The sequence below is a fragment of the Zea mays genome, chromosome 1 (genome assembly GCF_902167145.1).
Source record: "Zea mays cultivar B73 chromosome 1, Zm-B73-REFERENCE-NAM-5.0, whole genome shotgun sequence".
Taxonomy (NCBI): Eukaryota; Viridiplantae; Streptophyta; class Magnoliopsida; order Poales; family Poaceae; genus Zea; species Zea mays.
The window spans coordinates 177,499,863-177,521,559 of record NC_050096.1 but is presented as its reverse complement, the minus strand read 5'-3'; the positions used below and the strand labels follow the sequence as shown (position 1 = coordinate 177,521,559).

General features: G+C 51.5%; 1 protein-coding gene across 1 annotated transcript; it reads left to right on the top strand.

The window, feature by feature from the left end:
* Positions 1-9,631: 9,631 nt before the first annotated feature.
* On the top strand, positions 9,632-17,754 carry LOC103640601 (auxin response factor 25). The gene is made up of 14 exons (XM_008663839.2): positions 9,632-10,655; positions 11,031-11,143; positions 11,537-11,635; positions 11,707-11,763; positions 11,875-12,030; positions 12,146-12,230; positions 14,381-14,471; positions 14,561-14,725; positions 14,796-14,918; positions 15,015-15,090; positions 15,267-15,414; positions 15,504-16,642; positions 16,856-17,046; positions 17,150-17,754. The coding sequence occupies exons 1-14, from the start codon at positions 10,607-10,609 to the stop codon at positions 17,349-17,351; spliced, it is 2,694 nt and encodes an 897-aa protein (XP_008662061.2). The 5' UTR covers positions 9,632-10,606; the 3' UTR covers positions 17,352-17,754.
* The last annotated feature ends 3,943 nt before the right edge of the window (positions 17,755-21,697 follow it).

Below are 21,697 nucleotides of genomic sequence, written 5' to 3'. Positions count from 1 at the left end.
CTGCTGTTGTTGTTGTTGTTGTTGCTGCTGTTGTTGCTGCTGCTGGTACCCCTGGGGGAGACCATCCCCAGGTGTTGTTGGCGGCGGCGAGCCCGACGGTGGTGGTGGTTGTGGTGGCGGCGGACCCAATGGCTGTGGTGGCGGAGGACAGGCGTGCCTCTGCGTGCCCTGGACCTGGGAGCCGGACTCCTCGGCCCCACCAGCGGTCCTCTGACGCTTTTGGGAGCCAACCTCCTCGGCCCAACGAGGGGGGTCCAAAACAAATGAGCTGTCGGCGCGACGCAACCGACGTCTCCTCTCCTCCTCCAACATCCCAGTGCCGCCTGGGGCGGAGGAGCTACTTGCAGCCCCTTTGCCCTTGTCCAAGGGGCGGGGGGTCGCGGCAGGGACGTGAGAAGCTCCGGCAGGGGCGCTGGGGGCCACGCTGGCAGTCTGGGGGCCTCTAACCGGCGCATCGGAGATCTGGATCTCGCGATGGGGGTCCCGGACGCCGGTCTGGCGAACCGCGACGCCGCGCTCGTCGAGGGTCGGCAACGTGGCCAAATTCACCAACCTCAACCCTGCGTCGTCGCAGAGCGCAAGGATGCCCTCGAGGAGGATTAGAGACTTAGGGACGAAGGACTCACCAGTAATCCCCTTCACCAGAACCTCTAGTTCCTCCCAGGACAGGTCGGTCCCCGGCCCGCGCTGGATCCGGCCAATGTCGTTTGGGTCGGTGAACCAGCAACATAGACGCTCCCTCTGCTGCAGCGGCGCGATCCGGCGCTTCAGGAAGTCACCAACCACGTGCATCGACGTCAGGTCGCTCGCCGCCAAGCTCTTGATCCTGTCTAGTACGAGCTAGAGCTCTAGCGCCAAGGATGGCTTGGTCCCCCACTGCTTCCGGTCGAGTCTTGGCCCGTCGTTAGGCAGGGCGAGGCAGTCGTTGGCCTCCGCGCTAGCGATCACCCAGTCGTCGCGCTAGTTCTCCCACCTTGCGCCGCCAAGGGAGGGGATGTAGGCGCCAGCCGAATCCGGCCTTGTCTGGAAGTAGTAGGCGCCAAGGTGGTCCTTCGCCTTCCCTGACTTCACCAACACAAAGAAATGGCGGAAGAGGGAGGTGCAGGGCGCCACCCCCACGAACATCTCGCATAGGTGGGCGAAGATGGCCGCCTGGAGGATGGAGTGGGGTGAGGTGCTGAAGCTGGAGGCCGAACTCCTCCAACAACATCAGGAAGAAAGGCGAGATCGGCAGCGCCAACCCGTAGGAGATGTAGGAGGTGAACAAAACGAACTCCCCAGCGGCGAGGTCACCGAGGGGGACGGCGCCAGCGCGGATCCTCCCGGCGATCGCTGGTGCACTCCATCCAAGCAGGTGGCGCACCACATAGAGCATCGTCTCGGTCTGGAAGCGGTCAGGTTGGCCAAGCGAAGTCATGGCGTCGGCAGTGGCGCAGGTGTGGAGCAGGAGAGCGCGAATGCAAAGGGGCGCAGAAAGCTCAAAGGCAAAAGGGCACAACAAGAGGAGAGAATGCGAAAGTGTAACTGTTGCACACGGGGTGAATCCCTTTTCAAGGAAGATTCTCCCGCTCGCGCCCATCTCGCCCGGCGCGCACCAAAGAAACCCAGCCTCTGACACGGGGGCCCGGGGCCACAAGTCATACATCTGGTGTGCGGGTCTCCGAGTACTGAGAAGGCGAATCGCCACACGAGAAGCGAACCGCCGCCCACGGTAGTGCAACTCTCCATCTTCGCTGGAAGCAATGGCCCAGTCTCTGACACGGGGGCCGGGACCCACGAGCCATACTCCTTGGGCGTCGGTTTCTGAGTACAGAAAGAGCGAACCGCCGCTCGCGCCAGTACTGCGCCTCCTCGGGGCCACCGCAGAAGACAGAGAAGGTAATTTTTCAAACCAATGCAGCGGTATCGAGGTGCCTCGCGCGTGGCCTGGCAAAACCATCATGTGTGGGGGCCGCGGGTCAGTCAGCCGCGGGGACAGACGTGGCGGTTGGCGTGTCCGAAGGCGGACTGGCAGTGATTACGTCAGCAAACGCACGGAAGCGACGCGCCAATCGCCAGTCAAGCTTTGGCCCCACCTGCAGGCTCGTATCCTCCCCTAAGGCGAGCCCGGGGGCCACTGTTAGTACCCTAAAACAGGGGTACCCCTTACTACAACATGAAGACGCGGTGCCCACGTGGCTATCTCTAGTCGCGTGGTGAACAACACCCGACCCCACCACGTGGACAGCTCCAGGGCCGCCATGTAGCCAGAGAAGACGATATCTTCCAAGGTATCAACAGTAGGTCCGAACCCCCATGGGAAGGGTCGGACCCCTGTATATATGGACCGGACCTCCGAGTAAGGTCTAGGACCTCCACGGGCACGAACCGGACCCCTCTATGTGGGGTCCGGGCCGCTCACGGCAGAGTCCCAGGATTCTGGGACAAAGAATACCCAAACCTTAATCAAGGCCAGGCGGGGGTCTGGAGCCGACACGCATCCGGACCGTACCGTGTACGCTTCTACTCCCTGCTCAGGCAGAGACCCAATGCTGCCGTGTGGCCCACTGCCCGTGACGTAAGCCAGCGGGCGGAGCCTGACATAAGGCCTCTGGGCCTCGTGTCCTCTGCATTTATTGCGGATAAGACGCGCCGCCTGTCAAACTGGTAGGTGATGTGCCGCCTCAGCATTTAATGAGCCTTGTCCACTCCACTAGCAGACGATGTGTCGCCTCAGCATTTAATGTGCCATGTCCACTCCGCTGACGGGCGGCGTGCCTGTCCATTCCGTTGGCAGGCAGTACGCCTATGCTGCCGCATGTACTGCACTCATCATGACTCGCGCGTTACCAAGGGTGCTGCCGCGAGATATCAATATTGTATACACTATGGACATTATGGCGCTCGGAGATATTCTGGGCGACACTGGCATTGGATACTTCTATCTGTATTCCCTTCGTTTTTCCCTTGGGCTCGCATGTCGGGTCCCAGCACCCTTGTACGTGCCCCCTTGAGCTATAAAGGGGAGGGCACACGGTGTCACAGGGGGACCCAACTTAGGCTCAGGCTCATACACTCTCTCATGCTCACAAGTTCATATAAGCTCTTAAGCTCAATACATCACACAGTGGAGTGGGGTATTACGCTCCGGCGGCCCGAACCACTCTAAACCCTTGTGTGTCATTGTGTTCTACTCGTTTCCACCTAACAGGAAAAATGCTTAGGCCCCTCCTCATCTTAGGATTTAGGGCGGGTGCATCCCGCCACCCAGCCGGAGAATTCCCTCTCTGACACTATGCTTAGTCTTGGATTGAAAGGGAAATGGAGTATTCAACAAAGACAAGGCTTCCACTCCAACCCTGACGGTATCATTTCTCCTTTGCCGTTACTCAGGAAACTCTCAATTGGTATAAACCCTTCACTCTTATTTATTTTACCAACGGGGGAGAAAGTAAAAGGGATATCAAGTTTTCCGTTTTTTGGCGATTAATGCCAAAGGGGGAGAAAAGATTAAGCCCAAAGCAAAAGGATCGCACCACCATATATTGAAATTTTCAATTGGTATCTTATTTGGTTTCAAAATTTCAAGTTAGTATAAAAATTTCAATTGGTATAACTTCATTTGATACCTGTTTCAGAAAGGGGAAATCATTTCAAAAACCTTCTTGAAAGCTAAGGGGAGAATTTCTTTAGGGGAGCTTTTATTTAGTCAAAAGAAAAGCATTTGAAACAGGGGGAGGAATTTAAAATCTCAAAATGATTCTTGCAATCATATTCTTATACCTTTGACTATTTGCAAAAGAATTTGAAAAGATTATTCCAAAAGATTTGCAAAAACAAACAAGTGGTGCAAATGTGGTCCAAAATGTTAAAATAGAAGAAATCAATCACGTTTATTATTAGATATATGTACACATCTTTCAATTGGTATAAATCTAAGTAACCTATGCACATCAATCATAACTGCAAACTAGTTACATTTTTACACTCTATATTTGCTTTGGTTTGTGTTGGCATCAATCATCAAAAAGGGGGAGATTGAAAGGGAAATGGACCTAATCATTTCTTATAATCGATTTTGGTGGTTGACGTCCATCACAAACCACGTGGACTAACCAGTTTGTCTAGATGTCATTTATCTCAGGTGCATAAGGTTCAATACAAACCAAGAAAAAGTTAAGTTGGGGACTCAACAATATTTGGAGCAAGACTTGAGAGTGTGCTGCCAAATGGCGCACCAGACAGTGTCCGGTGCCCCACACCGAGCAGCACTCAAACCAGCCACTCTCGGGTTTCTTCAGGGCGTGCTCCGCTATAATTCACTGGAAAGTCCGGTGTGCACCGGACATGCCCGGTGAGCCAACGGAGCAACGATAACCTGGCGCCAACGGTTGACTGCAAAAGGGAATAATGCAAGTCAGAAAGTCAGAGCAGAAAGTCAGAACACACCGAACATGTCCAGTGTGCCACCGGACTGTCCGGTGCAGCTAAAAGACAAAGGGTTCCAACGGTCGATAGCTCCAAACCCCAACGGGCGCACTGACGTGGTGCGCACCGGACAGTGAATAGTACCTGTCCGGTGCGCCACCAGACTGTCCGGTGTGCCCATCGCCAGCAAAAACAGCCAACGACTAGGATTTCCTAAGTGTGTGGTGGTTCTTGCGGGGTCTTAGTGACCCAATTAATTAAGGAGAAGGCTCATCCGGTCTAAGTAACCGTTTGAGAGAGGCAAATGGTTGAAATAGACCCGACCTTTGTGGCCTCCTCAACGGGGACTAGGTTCTTTAGAACTGAACCTCGGTAAAACAAATCATCGTGTTCACTTGCATTGATCTTCGCTTGATTTGTTTGCCCTCTTTCCTCTCTCTAAAGTTTCCTCGCTAGTATTGATTTGTGTTTGCTCCCAAACGTCATCCACAATTAATTGAGCAACTCATAGCAAGAGAAACAATCTTCCGCACTCGAATTTAATTCTAACGCTAACCCCGGCCTTAGTGCGTGTTTATATTTATAAATTTCAGGTTTTGCCTATTCACCCCCTCTAGGCGACTATCAAACCTTATGCACCTGAGATAAATGACAACTAGACAAACTAGTTAGTCCACGTGGTTTGTGATGGACGTCAAACACCAAAATCGATTATAGAAAATGTTATAAGCCCATTTCCCTTTCAACGGGTGTTGGGGGCCTTCGGCTTCCGAAGGTCCTCAAAAACGTGATTTGACAATGTTTTCTAAGTATGCGAGCAGGTATCTTCGGAATCAGGAATCAGGTTGCGGGTATACCGAAGCATGGTCAAGACGAAGCTTGACTGGGACGGCGATCATGACGACGGATAAGATGATCACGAAGCTATATGCAGAAGAGCTTCGGCATCACGGCGGGAAGGGGAAACCGACTTAAAGATGAAAAGCCAAACTAGACCTCGAAGAATTACTATAGGGTTATTGATAAATGTAAAGGGCATTATTGTAATTTTGCATGGGCTGCGACCCGTGCCTATAAATAGGTGAACAGTATCCCAGTACTGTTCACGCTGACTTGGCATTCACTTTTACGCCACGCCTGTATTTTCTTTCCTTCAAGCTGAAGGTACATTTGTAATTTATCTTTGCATACACAAGTAATACAAATAGAAATATATTAATAATAATGATGTTTACAGAAATTATGCCACTTTCTGTTCTTTGTTTGAATGTTTTTCATCTTTTATCATGATTATGAAGGTACGTCCTTCATGACCTTCGTCCTAAATTCGTTATATCCGAAGAGAAATAATGATTTGAAGGACGGAGGGCTTTTGATATTTAACATTTTATGTTGCCTTGTTCTTGATTCATAGCACTTGAGAACAAGTCCCCAACAACGGGCGACCATCGTCACCCTTCGCCCACAGCATCACACGGGGTCGAGCAGGTGTAGGATCTAGGACACCGGTGAATAGACGATTTTGACTAAAATCAAATAATCTAGAGATATTTAATCAAAACGACAAGAGATAAAAATTCTTTAGCTACTAGAAGTATGCAACTAATAGGAAACAACAATATCAAAGATAGAAATGAATGATAATTCAATAATCAATAGCTACTTGCAATTTAAACAAGTAAGAGAGAAAAAGAGAAACCAGAATTTTTCCCGTGGTATCAATGATTTGCCGATCATCGTAATCCACGTTGAGGTGGACTTCAAGTTCTCACTTGCTCTTCTATCAAGACATGACTTGATCTTTGAGCCAAGGAAATAAGGAATCGCTCAATATCTCAGTTCCACTAGTGTCACCTTTGCGGCTTTGTCGATCCGGCGAGGTAGGCGTGAACCCCTCATAACCACCTCCGCGGCTCCTCCACAATCTTCATGGAGAGCTTGACAGAAACACCACCAAGCCGTCTAGGAGACTGCAAACTCGAAGAGTACCAAGTCGATGACACTTGCTCGGTGTACCACCTAGTGCCTCAAAGATCACCAATTGATGCAAATGCACTAGGAACACTCAATCTCTCACTAGAATGCAACCCCAAGCAAAGAGTGTGAGAGAGTGAGTTGGTGGATCACAAATGTGCTCAATGTGTGCTAGGAATTACCAAGAGTGGTCTCACACACGAGCATCACTTCTATTTATAGAAGCCCACACATTTCTACTAGTCATGTGCAAGAAGCACAACATCTGCGCACACGAGGACTGTCCGCGCCCTCAGGCCAGACGATTCGTCGTACACAGTAATGACTAGTTTCCCATTTGAAACTTGTCAGAGCTGTCAGAAAAAAGGCCAGCCCGGATAGTCCGCCACCCACGACCGGATGGTCTGAGACCTGGCAATTTTAACACACCCGAGCCCTGACCAAACAATTTTAACACGGGCGAATGGTCTGCCCTCCAAGGTCGGACGGTCCGCCACCTAGGAGCCATACTGACCGGGTTGAAATCCTGGATAGTCCGTAGTACACTTGATCAAAAACACACAGTTCCTGCCCAAACCATTTTGGCATCTGCGGACGGTTCGCACAAGCACACATGGACTTGTGCCAATTCGCAACCACTCTAGTTAGGACCGCGTACGGTCCGACCCTAAAGCCCGGACGATCCGTAGTATAAGAGCTAAAATTACTCTAAGAAGGACCAGTTCTGCTGGTCCACAAGGTCGCGGACGGTCCACCGAGCCCCATCGGACGATCCGCTGATCACTGAACCACTTAACTTTTCAACCACACTTTTGAAAAGTTTTTTAACTTTCGAAATCAGAAACGCTATTAGTCTTCATGCACATGCAACTACTAGATGCTCTATGAGGCACTAAGTCTTACATAGACAAGTGTTATTGACCCCTCTTGATTGTATAACTATCTAGCCTACTAATTCGGTCAATTCCTTATCTAAACACTTGACCAGTAAAAATAAAACCTATGTTATACATTTGCCTTCACCTGGTCCATAACCGATGCTTTAAGTCTCCAAGACCTTCGATAAACCCTTTTTCCCGTGGTCTAACTTGAATTTTTATTCTCCAAGAATTGTTAGTCCACATAAGTTTGTCATTAATTACCAACACATCATTAAAGGGTCTAGATGATTCACAACAGGAAGACATGGAGACTCGTCGTGGTTCGTGGAAGGCAACCAGAGCATCAATGCGTGAAGGGAACCATCGAAGCATGGGGAATTTGTCCCTGGAGTCTTTCCTGCGCCGCGGATCTGTCACTCACCGTGGGCTGGGGTTGTCACTACATAACTATGGGGTAAGAAGTCTCATGTTAGAGTCTCTGTGTCTTCGGCATCGTGAAGAGCTATCAGGCTGGTAATTTGCGATCAAGGTCGCTAGTTTGTGCTTTATCCGGTGAGCTCGCCGGTGGGGTCAGGGCGCCGCCGCTTGGATCGATTGGGAGGTAGGAGGATGACGGGCGCAGACCATAAGATCTCGAATGGGCGATCATGATTTGAGACAAGGGTAGCCGAACATGATCCATTGATTCGTGGGAGAACAACTCAGATTAGATCGTGGAGATATCCCTTTGACGTTTTAATCAAAACCACCAATATGGAAATCGAAGCCAGCAGATATATCTAAGCGTGTAAGGTTGTGGGTCGTCGATCCAAGACCCCACAAGTGAGATTGCGTACCGGTTCGTTTAACACGCGATCTAATCGGAACCGCAGACCGTTGATCCAACGACTCATGATACTTGATACCCTTTCGGTCGATACAACTTTGCTAAAGAGTTCATGCGGAGTTGCCTAATCAACCCGCCATCCATAAACAGTTAGAAGAATTTAATTTAGGTCCCCAAAAACTTGCAGTTTGACCCCTTAGCTCCTATGGAATAGTATCCACCGTCCATACAGAATAAAAAGGATTATATAAAATAAATAAAGTTTATTATTATTAGTGCAAGAATTAATATCAAAACAATCTAAAAACTTAGAAAATCCATAACTAATTCATTTTAGCTTCGTTTTTAGTGGTTCTCGTCTACGATCTCAAAGCGACACATAGAATATTTTGTTATTGTGTTTCGGTGTAATGTTATCATATCCATTATTTGTTCATTTGTTTGTATTTGTACGAATATAAGTGAGGTCGCGAGGAACCTAAAGCTCAACTTGGAGAAGTACCTGAAGTTTGCACCAAAAAGACAAGTTGTGCCATTGAACACTTTCTTTACCTAATAATGTTTATGTTACCGTGATCCAACCACATCCTCTCCAATCCACCCTGCAGCACCCGCTCGCTTCCCTCGCCGGCTCAAACGCAGCAACCACCGCGCCGCTCAGCATTAGCAGCACTGCGCCCGCCCACGCCCCCACTCGCAGGAACAAGCCCCACTGGACACACGTGTCGTTCGCCCAAGTCTCTATGGACCCATATAAATACATCGACTATGATGACTGAGAGGAGGGGAGGTTCGCCGGGTGACATCTGGATTATCGCTAATGATATTTTATGATTGTAATGAGATATATGAGAAGAATTTATTGGTACGTGTGCGGAAGATGAAAAATTAGAAAATAAACAAAACAACATAGAAATTTAGAGGACCGCTCCGGATAGGCTCAGCCAAATGTACGTAGCGGCGGCCACGGCGGGCGGCTCTAGATGCCCAGACGACCCGTCCCGTCCGTCGGTCGGTCGGTCGGCCCCTCCTCCAGTCCGCCGCTGCGCTGCATGGCGCGCACTGGCACTACGCACTAGTACACAGGCAGGCGTCACGTCCCGTCGTGTCGGCACGGCACGGCACCGCCTCGTGGCTGGGGGCGCTGGCCGCTGGGCAGTGGGCCGGTAATAAAAAGTAAAAACCGTCAACGGCCGTCCCGCCGAGCAAGAGCATGGCTGCTGCACCGCACTTGCACTTGCAGTCTGTGCATGGGATGATGGGTGGGCAGGCAGGAATCCTCGTACCGCGAGCGAGACACACGGAGACGAAGGTGTGGGATGGCTGCTTCAGCTGCTGTTTCAAAGATGATCACAGCGTGTGCGTAAGGTGTACCAAAGCGTCCACTTGCGACGCTTTCTCCAAAACAACCCACATGGATCCTGGTTTACTTCTTGGAGGAAGAGGATCCAGCCAGTCAAAGCTCAAAACCTTCCAAAGCCACACACTACAGATTCATCTTCAGGTAAAATATATAAAGAGGGGATAAAGGGGGAAGAGATAGATATAGATCTAACCTTTTTTCCAGATATTTTTTTTACTGTCCCTCCCTCTCTCTCACTCTCTTTGCTATTCTCGGCTCCCCCGTAAACCAAAAGGGGGAAAATAGAGAGAGAAGGGGAACGAAAGCAAGCAAGGAGCACCGCACCACGCCACTCCAGTACTCCACTCCACTCTCGTCCCCTCCTCGATCCAGCCATGGCGGCCTAGCCCCCCCCCCTCCCCTAGGGTTCTCTGCCAGCCCCCACCCACCCAGGCGCCTCTTGCCGCTCCCACCCGGTGGTCGCGCTGCCCGCGTCGAATGGGAGGCCACCCGGCGCTCGGAGTCGGGCGTGACCGCGCGCTGCCGGAGGTTCCCTGAGCTCGGCGGCGGCGGGAGCGTGGCTGGTCCGGAGCGCGCCGCGCGTGCAATGGGAGGTTCGAGTGGGGTTCCTGCGAGCCGCCGCGGCGGTCTCGGTTCTGCGAGCGCGTGGCCCATGCTTCGCGAAGGGTAGGGTTGTCTGTCTGTCTAGCTAGCTGCTAGCTGCTTGGTCTGATGAGCTCAGCTCCGGCGCCCCGCCTCGGCTTCCCCGCGCGCTTGCTCCGTCGGCTGCCCAGAACCCAGCTTGCCCGCTCCGGCGCTTCTCTTCGCTTCTTCGGGGAAAGGTTGGAGCTTTGAGGTGGTGCGGGTGCTCAGCCGAGGACTCCGGGCGATGACGCCCGCAGTGGCGCGCGTTTGCCGCGACAGTCCTGGGTTCGGGTAGCGAGTTCCTCGAGCGGATTTGGCTGCTGCTGCGTCCTGCGTGGGAAGGGGAGGCGGCGGCGGCGGCAGCAGCAGAGGAAGGGGAACGGTTGCTCTGAAGCGGAGGGGGAGCGGGCTGACATTGCTTCTGGGAGCATGGCGAGCTTCTAAGGACGCGCAGCTCCCGCAGCCCAGCCATTCTCATCGCCGCACCTTGGTGTTCTTGCCCCCAGGTCGTACTGGTTGGTGGGAGGGAACATGAACCTCTCCCCGCCCAAGATGTCGGAGCCATCACCTGAAAGTGACGGTACATCTCGCATCACGGTTTCAGCATTGATTCGGTCCAGAACTTCTCAGCTTGGGTTACTCTCGGCATGGTTTTGCGGATTATGGGCTGCTGTCATTGTGCAATGTGCATTGATGTTCCCAAACAAATAAGCAAAAATGGCTTGCTCAGTTGCTCTTTGTGTATGCATGATGACATTCGTTCATATTCTTCACTTACTTGCACAACCAAAAGAAAAGTTCGGGCATTGCTCAGCTTCACTCATGGTTCACATGTTCTACATGTTATATTCACTGAACCCCCTCTTGTCTGTAGCCAAGCACGGATAGTAGTCTCACATGAACTCTGCTTTCTGGTGGCTTCCTGTTCCACTCATGTGTGCTTGGCATTTTGCAGGGGAACAAAGGTGTCTGAACTCAGAGCTATGGCATGCATGCGCAGGGCCCCTTGTGTCCCTGCCTGTGGTTGGGAGCCGGGTCGTCTACTTTCCTCAGGGCCATAGTGAGCAGGTCGGTCACTCAGCAGTATCTTTGAATAAACTAGATACGTCCGAGTTTGTTGACTGGAGAGTTGAGACTATCAGGTTTTTGCAGATGAGGAACAAAAAAAAGAATCACTTGAGCTGCTACCCTTCTGATTCTTTACATTGCATACGTTAAATGGATCGACTAAACATAACACTTACGGAAAATTCAACTGAAAAATCACTTTGCCCAACTATACACATAAAGGTTTCCTGTGTTCAGAAAATCAATCTTGTTCAGAGATTGTTATCACTTTAAGTCACTTTTTTTAAACTCCGTCTAGTTTTGTACAGGTTAATGAAATTATTTGTAGAGATTCACTTGATCTCGTGCCTTTGTGCTTAAGAGGTTCTTTTGTTTGTTTCTATTTTCATGCAGGTTGCTGCATCAACTAATAAAGAAGTTGATGCTCAAATCCCAAACTATCCAAACCTACCTCCACAGTTAATATGCCAGCTTCATAATGTCACAATGCATGTGAGTTCAAACTTAATGGACCATTGCCTAGTCTTTAAGAAGCATTATGAAATAATTTCTTTGTTATTCAGGCTGATGCAGAGACTGAAGAGGTGTATGCCCAAATGACACTGCAACCATTGAGCCCGGTATTTTACCAATCACCACTTAGCTCTATGCTTGTAACCTGGATTCTCATGAAAGGTTCTTCCAAATGGTATTACAATGCCTGTACATTCATCAAGTGATTCCATGTACAGGAAGAGCAAAAGGATCCTTTTCTTCCAATTGAATTGGGTGCTGGTAGCAAGCAGCCAACCAATTACTTCTGCAAGACGTTGACTGCAAGTGATACGAGTACCCATGGTGGATTCTCTGTTCCGCGCCGAGCAGCTGAGAAAGTCTTCCCTCCATTGGTTTGTTTTTTAAGATCTTTTCAACTGAAGATTAAGTTTTTTAAGCTTGACAGATTTATAATAAATGATTATGTGTTTTTTCCTTGGAAAAACTAATGCATTCGACCATCTGCAGGATTTTTCACAACAGCCTCCAGTGCAAGAGCTGGTTGCAAGAGATCTGCATGATAATGAATGGAAATTTCGTCATATTTTTCGTGGTATGTACTTAAATTATGGTCGCAAAATGGAGAAATGACGCAGTTTGATTATTGAACAAGTGGAATGGAACTTTAGTATCAATAACAAGGGAGAACAAATGTTACTGTGCATGAGCGGCTTTCACTAATCTCAACTGTCTGTTTCTTTCTGCCTAAATACCAAGGTTCAGCTAGGCGCTAGGCGGAATCTAGGCGGTGACCCATTGCCTAGCGCCTAGTCGGGAGTGTTATAAATGAATGCGACACAAATAGGATCAATCACAGAGAAGACACAGATTTAACGTGGAAAACCCCTCCAAAGTGAAGGGGAAAAAACCACGGGCGCCGGCCGGCAACTTCTCACTATTTTTGGGTGGTTACAGATCGCAGGAGATTTACAATTGAGATGGATATCTCCTGCGGCTTACAAAGATATTTATAGAGGTGAAACCCTAAAACGATCCGTACCGCGGGGGGCTCCGCCCCCCGCACCCTTCTTCAGAATTTGGATCACAAACTCAACAGGGAGTACTCGGTCTTAGGCGCTTCTAGGCGCTTTTCTAGGCGTTTTGGCAATATAGCCATAAATTATATATATATTATGTATATAACTATATATACGTATATAACTACTATATATGACTATATGAGTCACAGTAAGTATAAAAAGAAGGCCAGTAGACATATCTGATTCCTAGCTGAGCTTACTCTTGCATGTTTCTAGCTCTTGCAAGGCTGCAACACATTTTGACAGCTAGTAGTTAGTAAATTAGTCAATAGACAGCTAGCTGCTCATAAAAAAATAGAAAACACTAAATTGTGACTTATCTGGATGATTTCAGCAGCCTCCCATTCATGAGCAGTTGAGCACACTGCACACCATATCAGCAGCTGGTAATTACAACACAAGTGGATAGGACAGTAATACAAGTGCAGAACACAATTTATAAATAAAGGACAACACAAGCACATAGTTCTTAGTTCAGGTCTCACACAAAAGAAGACACACAGACACAAAGTGACACAGCTGCAGTTCATAAGACCAGGGCATCACAAAAGGCTTCACTACTAGATGGAGATGGTCCAGATCATATTTCATCTTCACTGTAGCACAAATCTTCATCTTCATACTCTTCTTCTTCTTCAGACTCAAACTCTTCTCCTTCATAGAGCTCTCTCACTCTTGCACTTCTACGAGGCTCAAACTGTTCTTCTGCTCCCACTGCCTCTCCAATAACAGACCAAGGTATCCCTGTACCTTCCATCTCATCTTCCTCCTCATCTCTAAAGACAACTTGTGCACAATCATCTCCACCCTCTTGGAGAAAACCTTGAGCTTCAGTTGTATCACTAGACAAGAGAACATCAGTGATTTTCTTTGACTTAATCTTTTCTCTGTTATTCATCAGCCTGTTATTGAACTGAATATAGACCAACTTGTTGAGGCGGGTTGTAGTCAGCCTATTTCTCTTCTTAGTGTGTATCTATAAATTAGAAACAAAAGCATTTTCAGTTCTGAAATTTAATCATAGTACTGTTGAAATGATTAATAGATAGGTACTAACCCCTTCAAACCCACTCCAATTTCTTTCACAACCAGAAGAGCTTGATGTCAAAGAGAACTCACCGGCGGGGGAGGAGAACTCACCGGCGGGGGAGCAGGGAGGGGAGCAGCCGGCGGGGGAGCAGCAGGAGGGGATGAGCGCCGGCGGGGGAGCAATTTCTGTGACCGTGTGGGAGGGAGACCGAGCGGCTGCACAGCGCGCGCTAAAACTCCCCCGCGCGCGCGCTAAAAATTGCCGCGCGCTCGCCTGCGTGCCCGCTTAGGCGCCTGCGCGCCGCCCACTCGCCGCCTAGGCGCGGCTGAGCGCCGCCTAGTCGCCGCGGCCGCCTAGACGCCGCACAGGACCCTAGGCTACGCGGCAGCCTATCGACTAGCGCCTAGGCGCGCCTAATCGCCGCCTAGTCGGCGCCTAGCCGAACACTGCTAAATACTTTTGTGTGATTTTGCTTAGGTAGTTAGGTTAGTTTAGTTAGTCTTGGAAAATGTTGTATTGATAATATTTCTTTACCTCTGGATGTCTAGTGAAGTTATTGATACATCAAATTGGGATGTTTGTTCTTTTTCTATCTTATAATGCGATGCTTTGGCTCTTGCATTTCTTGTGCAGGTCAGCCAAAAAGGCATCTACTGACGACTGGTTGGAGTGTTTTTGTAAGCGCGAAAAGACTAGTAGCAGGGGATTCTATCATATTTATCTGGTATTTTCTAATTTAAATTTAAACTGAACTTTATTCTATGGTTCCAAGTTTGCTGACACGGAAGACATTTTTGTTTTCCTTTTCACCAGGAATGATAATAACCAGCTTCTCTTGGGAATTCGCCGTGCAAGTCGTCCACAGACTGTAATGCCCTCTTCTGTGCTATCAAGCGATAGCATGCACATTGGTCTTCTTGCTGCAGCAGCTCATGCTGCAGCCACAAACAGTCGTTTCACTATTTTCTACAACCCTCGGTATGCAGATTATGATCATACCATATTATACTTGTTTCTGCACTTAAGTAACATGGTCATCCTTTGTCAGGGCTAGCCCTTCTGAGTTTGTCATTCCACTGGCTAAGTATGTGAAAGCTGTTTACCACACGCGCGTATCTGTTGGAATGCGGTTTCGGATGCTTTTTGAGACAGAGGAATCAAGTGTCAGAAGGTGAGTTGAAACCTGTAAAGTGTACACAGCATGAAAACTATGTGTGTCTTCACAGCATGAAAACTATGTGTGTCTTATGGCTGCCTCTTCTTTCAGATACATGGGTACAATCACAGGCATAAGTGATCTGGACTCAGAGCGCTGGCCAAACTCGCACTGGCGTTCTGTGAAGGTGAATTCTTTAAAATTGTTATATGGCTGCGATTTACAAAGCAATTGTCGGTATCTTATATAGTTAAATTTTAATTATTCAATTGTCAAAGCCATCTGTTGTTGCATGCTCTATGTACCCTTTTCATTTTTGCATTGTAATGATGGTCTCTTTCCCTTTGGGTTATTGATACTTAGGTTGGTTGGGATGAGTCTACAGCTGGTGATAAACAGCCAAGAGTTTCACTCTGGGAGATTGAGCCACTGACAACCTTTCCGATGTACCCAACTGCTTTTCCATTAAGGCTAAAGCGTCCGTGGGCTTCAGGACTACCTATGTTCAATGGTAGGCTTACTGTTGACCAGAACACCCAGTTTTCATGGTAACAGTTCGTTTCAGTTCATACTTGAACCAATTTCTCTTTGTACATGCAGGTGGGAGGAGCGACGAGTTCGCTCGTTATTCTTCTCTCATGTGGCTTCGAGATGGAAACCGAGGGGCTCAGTCACTGAACTTCCAGGGACTTGGAGCATCACCATGGCTTCAGCCAAGAATAGATTATCCATTGTTGAGTCTGAAGCCAGATACTTACCAGCAGATGGCTGCCGCCGCACTAGAAGAAATTAGAGCTGGGGATCATTTGAAGCAGGCATCTTCTCTCCTGCCAGTTCAGCAGACTCAAACTTTGAATGGTGGATTAGATCATTTGTATGGAAATCCTGTTCTACAGCAGATGCAGTTCCAATCTCAGCAGTCAACACTGCAAGCTGTGCAGCAAGGTTATGGTCAGAATGCAAACGACTCTGGGTATGTTCAAAATCAACTGCAGCAGCTGCAGCTGCAAAAGCAGCAGGAGCCACCACCACCACAGCAGCAGCAGCAGACACAAGTCCTTCAGCGACAAGCACATCAGGAAATGCAACAGCACCTCTCAGCTAGTTGTCATGATATTGCTAATGTAGCTTCTGGTGTGTCCATGTCTGGATCTGCTTGTCAATCACAATCTTCTCTGCTTTCTGGGTCATCGTTCTACCAACAGAACATCTTTGATGGAAATGGTGGTCCAGATCTGCATCTGCACAACAGTTTCCACAACTTTTCAAGCCAAGAGTCCTCCAACCTTCTTAACCTCCCAAGAAGTGGCCAATTAATGGCATCAGAGGGATGGCCTTCAAAGAGGTTGGCTGTGGAATCTCTTGCTGGTCATGAGATCCAACCTCTGCAGCACAAGCTTGAGAAAGTTAGTCACCAGAGTACTGTGTCTCACTGTTCTGGCACCTTGCCGCCACTATCAGCAAGAGACGGTTCTAGTGCCCAGGCTTGTGGTACAAATGTTCAGAGTCACCTGCTTCCATCATCATTTGCAATCCATGATGGATTGTCAACCATCAGGAGTGGTGGTGTTGGCAGTGGAACTGATGCGATAACCATAGCTTCGTTGAGATATAGTGATGCGAATTTGCTACCTGAAAACTCCATAGCAACTTCCAGTTGTTTGGGTGAATCAGGAACCTTCAATTCTCTTGACGATGTTTGTGGTGTAAACCCATCACAAGGTGGAACCTTTGTGAAGGTATGTGTTCATACTTACGCTGTATATTTCTTTCAATTCATCAAAGGGCATGTGAAGTTGCCAAGTTGGTAGCTGCAAGCCTGCAAGAGCACTTTGTTTTGTGGTGGTAAAAACATCCACTTTGGTGGTCGATTAAATCCTCAACGTCTCCAAGTTAACTGCATCGCACCCTTTTGACTGACACATTCTGCTCCCCTTTTGTTCCACCACTAGGTTTACAAATCAGGGTCCCTCGGGAGATCGCTCGACATCACCAGATTCGGCAGCTACTACGAGTTGCGTGTCGAGCTCGAGCGGTTATTTGGTCTCGAAGGCCAACTGGAGGACCCTGCAAGATCAGGCTGGCAGCTTGTATTCGTCGACCGGGAAAACGATGTTCTTCTCCTCGGCGACGACCCGTGGCAGTACGTCGCGTGCAGAACAACCATCTTCCTTTTTGCATGTACATGTTTATTTGGTCGGAGCTTTCATCCAGCGTGATCATCCTTGGACTGCATGTTTCTGCAGGGAGTTTGTGAATAGCGTAGGGTGCATAAAGATCCTCTCGCCGCAAGACCTGCAGCAGATGGCCCGCGGCGGCGGAGGTGACCTTCTGTCTGCGCCTGGAGCGAGGATGCTGCAGGGCAGTGTCTGTGACGACTATTCTGCAGGCCACGACGTGCAGAACCTCACCGGCAGCATTGCGCCTGTGGTGCCTCTGGACTACTGAAGAGGACTGAGGCGAAGGCCGGGATCTGAAGCTCTGAACCAAAACCGGCAATCCAGCATTTGCAGGATTTGCCATCCGCAAGTCGTTTCGTTCCTGTGTTATGATCCTCTCAGTCTCAGGCCCTGTTGATCGGGAATAACCTAGTCGTTTAATATAGCTAGATGATGATCCATGTATCATTATGGTAATGGACATGCTGTACGATAGCTACTGTAGCTCTAAATGCAGGCAAGGCAAGAATTGATCTATCAAAGAACGAATGAATGCAGGCACTCACTGTAGAGGTGATGTAGCCCTGTACTCCTAAGTCCTAAGATATATTCTCATAGCTAAAACTGATGGTTCCATGTGGCATTGGCACCCAAGCTATTGAAACCAGTCACCTTTGCCGATTCTTTCTTCACCTCAATTTGCGGTTGTTCGGTCCTGCTGCATGCCATACAAGTCAATCTTTTTTTGTCCTTTTCGTCACTCATTAATCATGATTCCATAGAATCAGGGTATAGCAGGAACCCTTTCTCTAACGCTATCTCGGTATCTCCCCTTTACTCTTCTTATCTTATCTCTTATTTTAAACTTAGTATCTCTAACAGTAGAACATTGTCGGGGACCATAATTAGGGGTACTCTCAAGACTCCTAAATCTCAGCCCGTAACCTCCATCAGCACAAAGATGCAAAGGCCTGATGAGTGCGATTAAGTTAGGGATCGGTCCATTCGAGGGACGCGATCGCGCCTCGCCCGAGCCCAGCCTCGGGCTGTGGGCAAGGGCAGCCGACCCCGAAGGGTTTACGTCTCGCCCGAGGACCCTCTACGGCAACGGACACACCTTCGGCTCGCCCGAGGCCCAGTCTTCACCAAGAATCAACCTTGGCCAAGTCGCCACGCCAACCGACCAAATCGCAGGGGCATTTAATGCAAAGGTGGCCTGACACCTTTATCCTGACGCGCGCCCTCCGGTTGACAGAGGCGAAGTGACCGTAGTCACTTCGCCGCTCCACTGATCGGCCTGACAAGAGGACAGCGCCGCCTGCGCTGCTCTGACCGCTGTGCCACTCGACAGAGTGAGGCTGACAGCAGCCAAGTCTGGCCTCAGGCGCCATAGGAAACTCCGCTTCGCCCGACCCCAGGGCTCGGACTCGGGCTCAGCCTCGGAAGACGACGAACTCCGCTTCGCCCGACCCCAGGGCTCGGACTCGGGCTCAGCCCCGGAAGACGACGAACTCCGCTTCGCCCGACCCTAGGGCTCGGACTCGGGCTCAGCCCCGGAAGACGACGAACTCCGCTTCACCCGACCCTAGGGCTCGGACTCGGGCTCAGCCCCGGAAGACGACGAACTCCGCTTCGCCCGACCCCAGGGCTCGGACTCGGACTCAGCCCTGGCCTCAGCCGACGGTCTCCGCCTCGCCCGACCCAGGGGCTCGGACTCGACCTCGGCCTTGGAAGACAGACTCGACCTCGACCTCGGAGGAGCCTCCACCTCGCCCAACCCAGGGCCCGGACCGACCACGTCAACAGGAGGCACCATCATTACCCTGCCCCAAGCTGACTCAGGCTACGGGGAACAAGACCGGTGTCCCATCTGGCTCGCTCCGCTATACGAGTAATGATGGCGCCCCGCACGCTCTATGACGATGGCGGCTCTCAGCCCCCTTACGGAAGCAAGAGGACGTCAGCAAGGACTCGACAGCCCCGACAGCTGTCCTTCCGCCAGGCTCCAGCGCTCCTCCGACGGCCACGACACCACACGAACCGGGTGCCAAAACCTCTCCGGCTGCCACGATGGCATGTACTTAGGGCGCTAGCTCTCCTCCGCTAGACACGTTAGCACACTGCTACACCCCCCATTGTACACCTGGATCCTTTCCTTACGCCTATAAAAGGAAGGTCCAGGGCCCTCTTACGGAGGGTGGGCCGCGCGGGGAAGGACGGGACGACGCTCGCGTGAGGCCGCTCGCTCCCTCCCGCGTGGACGCTTGTAACCCCCTACTGCAAGCGCACCCGACCTGGGCGCGGGACAAACACGAAGGCCGCGGGATTTCACCTCTCACGCCTGTCTCCCTCCGACTTCTTCCCCCCTTCGCGCTCCGTCTCGCGCCGACCCATCTAGGCTGGGGCACGCGACGACAATTTACTCGTCGGTCCAGGGACCCCCGGGGTTCGAAACACCGACAGTTGGCGCGCCAGGTAGGGGCCTGCTGCGTGTTGACGAACAGCTTCCCGTCAAGCTCCAGATGGGCAGTCTCCAGCAACCTTTCCAGCCCGGGACGGTGCTCCGTTTCGGGAGTCTCGAGTTCATGTCCCTCGACGGCAGCTACGACATGATACTCCTTCCCCCGCCGCGCGATAGCGACAATGGCGGCCGACAACCCGCCCGCCGGCGGCGGAATCGACGACGTCTTCCCCGCGTGGTGGAAGAACAACATTCAAGCTCGCCCCGTCCCCTCCCCCGCCGACGGAGGAGGAGGCGGGGCAACCAAGGCCAAGCAGGAGGCGGCACCTCGTCGACTGTCGAGTGAGTCGACGGCGCCCCAACGGGGGGCACGTCGGGCATCGACCTCGCGTCTGAGACGAAGACGAGCGCCGTCTCCCCGCAACACGCCAACCCCAAGCAAACGGACGACGCCAGCACGCTCGCGAAGGACTTGCTGGGCGTCACCCTCGTACCTGAGACGACGGTGCAGTCAGTCCCTGACGTGACTTCGTCACCGCCCGTCGACCAAGAGGTACCGACCGATTCCCATCTCACGCCTTTTGGATTCAGCCTCGACACACCAAGCGACTTTGCTTTGGTGGACGCTCTCGTAGAGGCGAGTCCAAACCCTCTGGGGTATCGTATGCGGTCACCCTGGGACCGGCTGACGGCCGTCTCGACCTACGGGCCCTCGGGGTCCGAGGAAGATGACGAGCCCGACTTCTGTTGGGATTTCTCCGGACTTGGTAACCCCAGTGCCATGCAGGACTTCATGACCGCATGCGACTATTGCCTTTCCGACTGTTCCGACGGTAGCCGCAGCCTCGGCGACGAGGACTGCGGCCCAAGTCGTGAATGTTTCCACGTCGATCTAGGGGGTCCCGACGAAGGCAACCATCTTGGTATGCCGGAGAACGGTGATCTCCCTAGGCCTGTGCCTCGCGTTGACATCCTTCGGGAGCTAACTGTGGTCCCCGTCCCGGCGGGGGGTCATGACCCACAGCTCGAGCAAATCCGCGAGGTGCAGGCCAGGCTCGACGAGGGAGCAGGGACACTTGAGCCGACCCGCCGGGACATCGGGCAGGAATGGGCGGGCCAACCTCCGGCCGGAGAAGTGCGTCATCTCCCCCAGGGCTTCCAGCACCGCATCGCCGACGATGTCAGGGTAAGGCCGCCACCCACTTCCAGTGGAGTCGGCCAGAACCTGGCTGCAGCGACAATGCTTCTCCGCGCGATGCCGGAGCCATCAACCACCGAGGGGCGGCGTATCCAAGGAGAGCTCAAGAATCTCCTGGAGGACGCCGCGGTCCGATGGGCCGAAAGCTCTGCCTCCCGAAGGTAGGGGTACCCCTCGGAACATCGCGCTGCGACTTCCCGATTCATGCGGGAAGCCTCGGTCCACACCGGGCGCACGCGCAACACAGCGCCTGCGGCCCCGGGTCGCCTCGGCAACGAGCACCATCACCGCAACCATCGGGCCCACCTCGACGAGAGGGTGCGCCGAGGCTACCACCCCAGGCGTGGAGGGCGCTACGACAGCGGGGAGGATTGGAGTCCCTCGCCCGAACCACCCGGTCCGCAGGCTTTTAGCCGCGCCATACGACGGGCGTCGTTCCCGACCCGGTTCCGAACCCCGACTACTATCACAAAGTACTCGGGGGAGACGAGATCGAAACTGTGGCTCGTGGACTATCGGCTGGCCTGCCAACTGGGTGGAACGGACGATGACAACCTCATCATCCGCAACCTCCCCCTGTTCCTCTTCGACACCGCTCGCGCCTGGCTGGAGCACCTGCCTCCGGGGCAGATCTCCAACTGGGACGACCTGGTCCAAGCCTTCGCCGGCAATTTCCAGGGCACGTACGTGCACCCTGGAAACTCCTGGGATCTCCGAAGCTACCGACAGCAGCCGAGAGAGTCTTTCCGGGACTACATCCGACGATTCTCGAAGCAGCGCACCGAGCTGCCCAACATCACCGATTCAGATGTCATCGACGCGTTCCTCGCCGACACCACCTACTGCGACCTGGTGAGCAAGCTGGGTCGCAAGACCCCCACCAGGGCGAGCGAGCTGATGGACATCGCCACCAAGTTCGCCTCTGGCCAGGAGGCGGTTGAGGCCATCTTCCGGAAGGACAAGCAGCCCCAGGGCC

Excerpts from the sequence above, each read along its gene's own strand:
- LOC103640601 (XM_008663839.2), top strand. The coding sequence starts at position 10,607 with ATGAACCTCTCCCCGCCCAAGATGTCGGAGCCATCACCTGAAAGTGAC. Across the intron at positions 14,472-14,560 it reads GATTCTATCATATTTATCTG|GAATGATAATAACCAGCTTC; the intron begins GTATTTTCTAAT and ends CCTTTTCACCAG. Across the intron at positions 14,726-14,795 it reads ACTATTTTCTACAACCCTCG|GGCTAGCCCTTCTGAGTTTG; the intron begins GTATGCAGATTA and ends ATCCTTTGTCAG.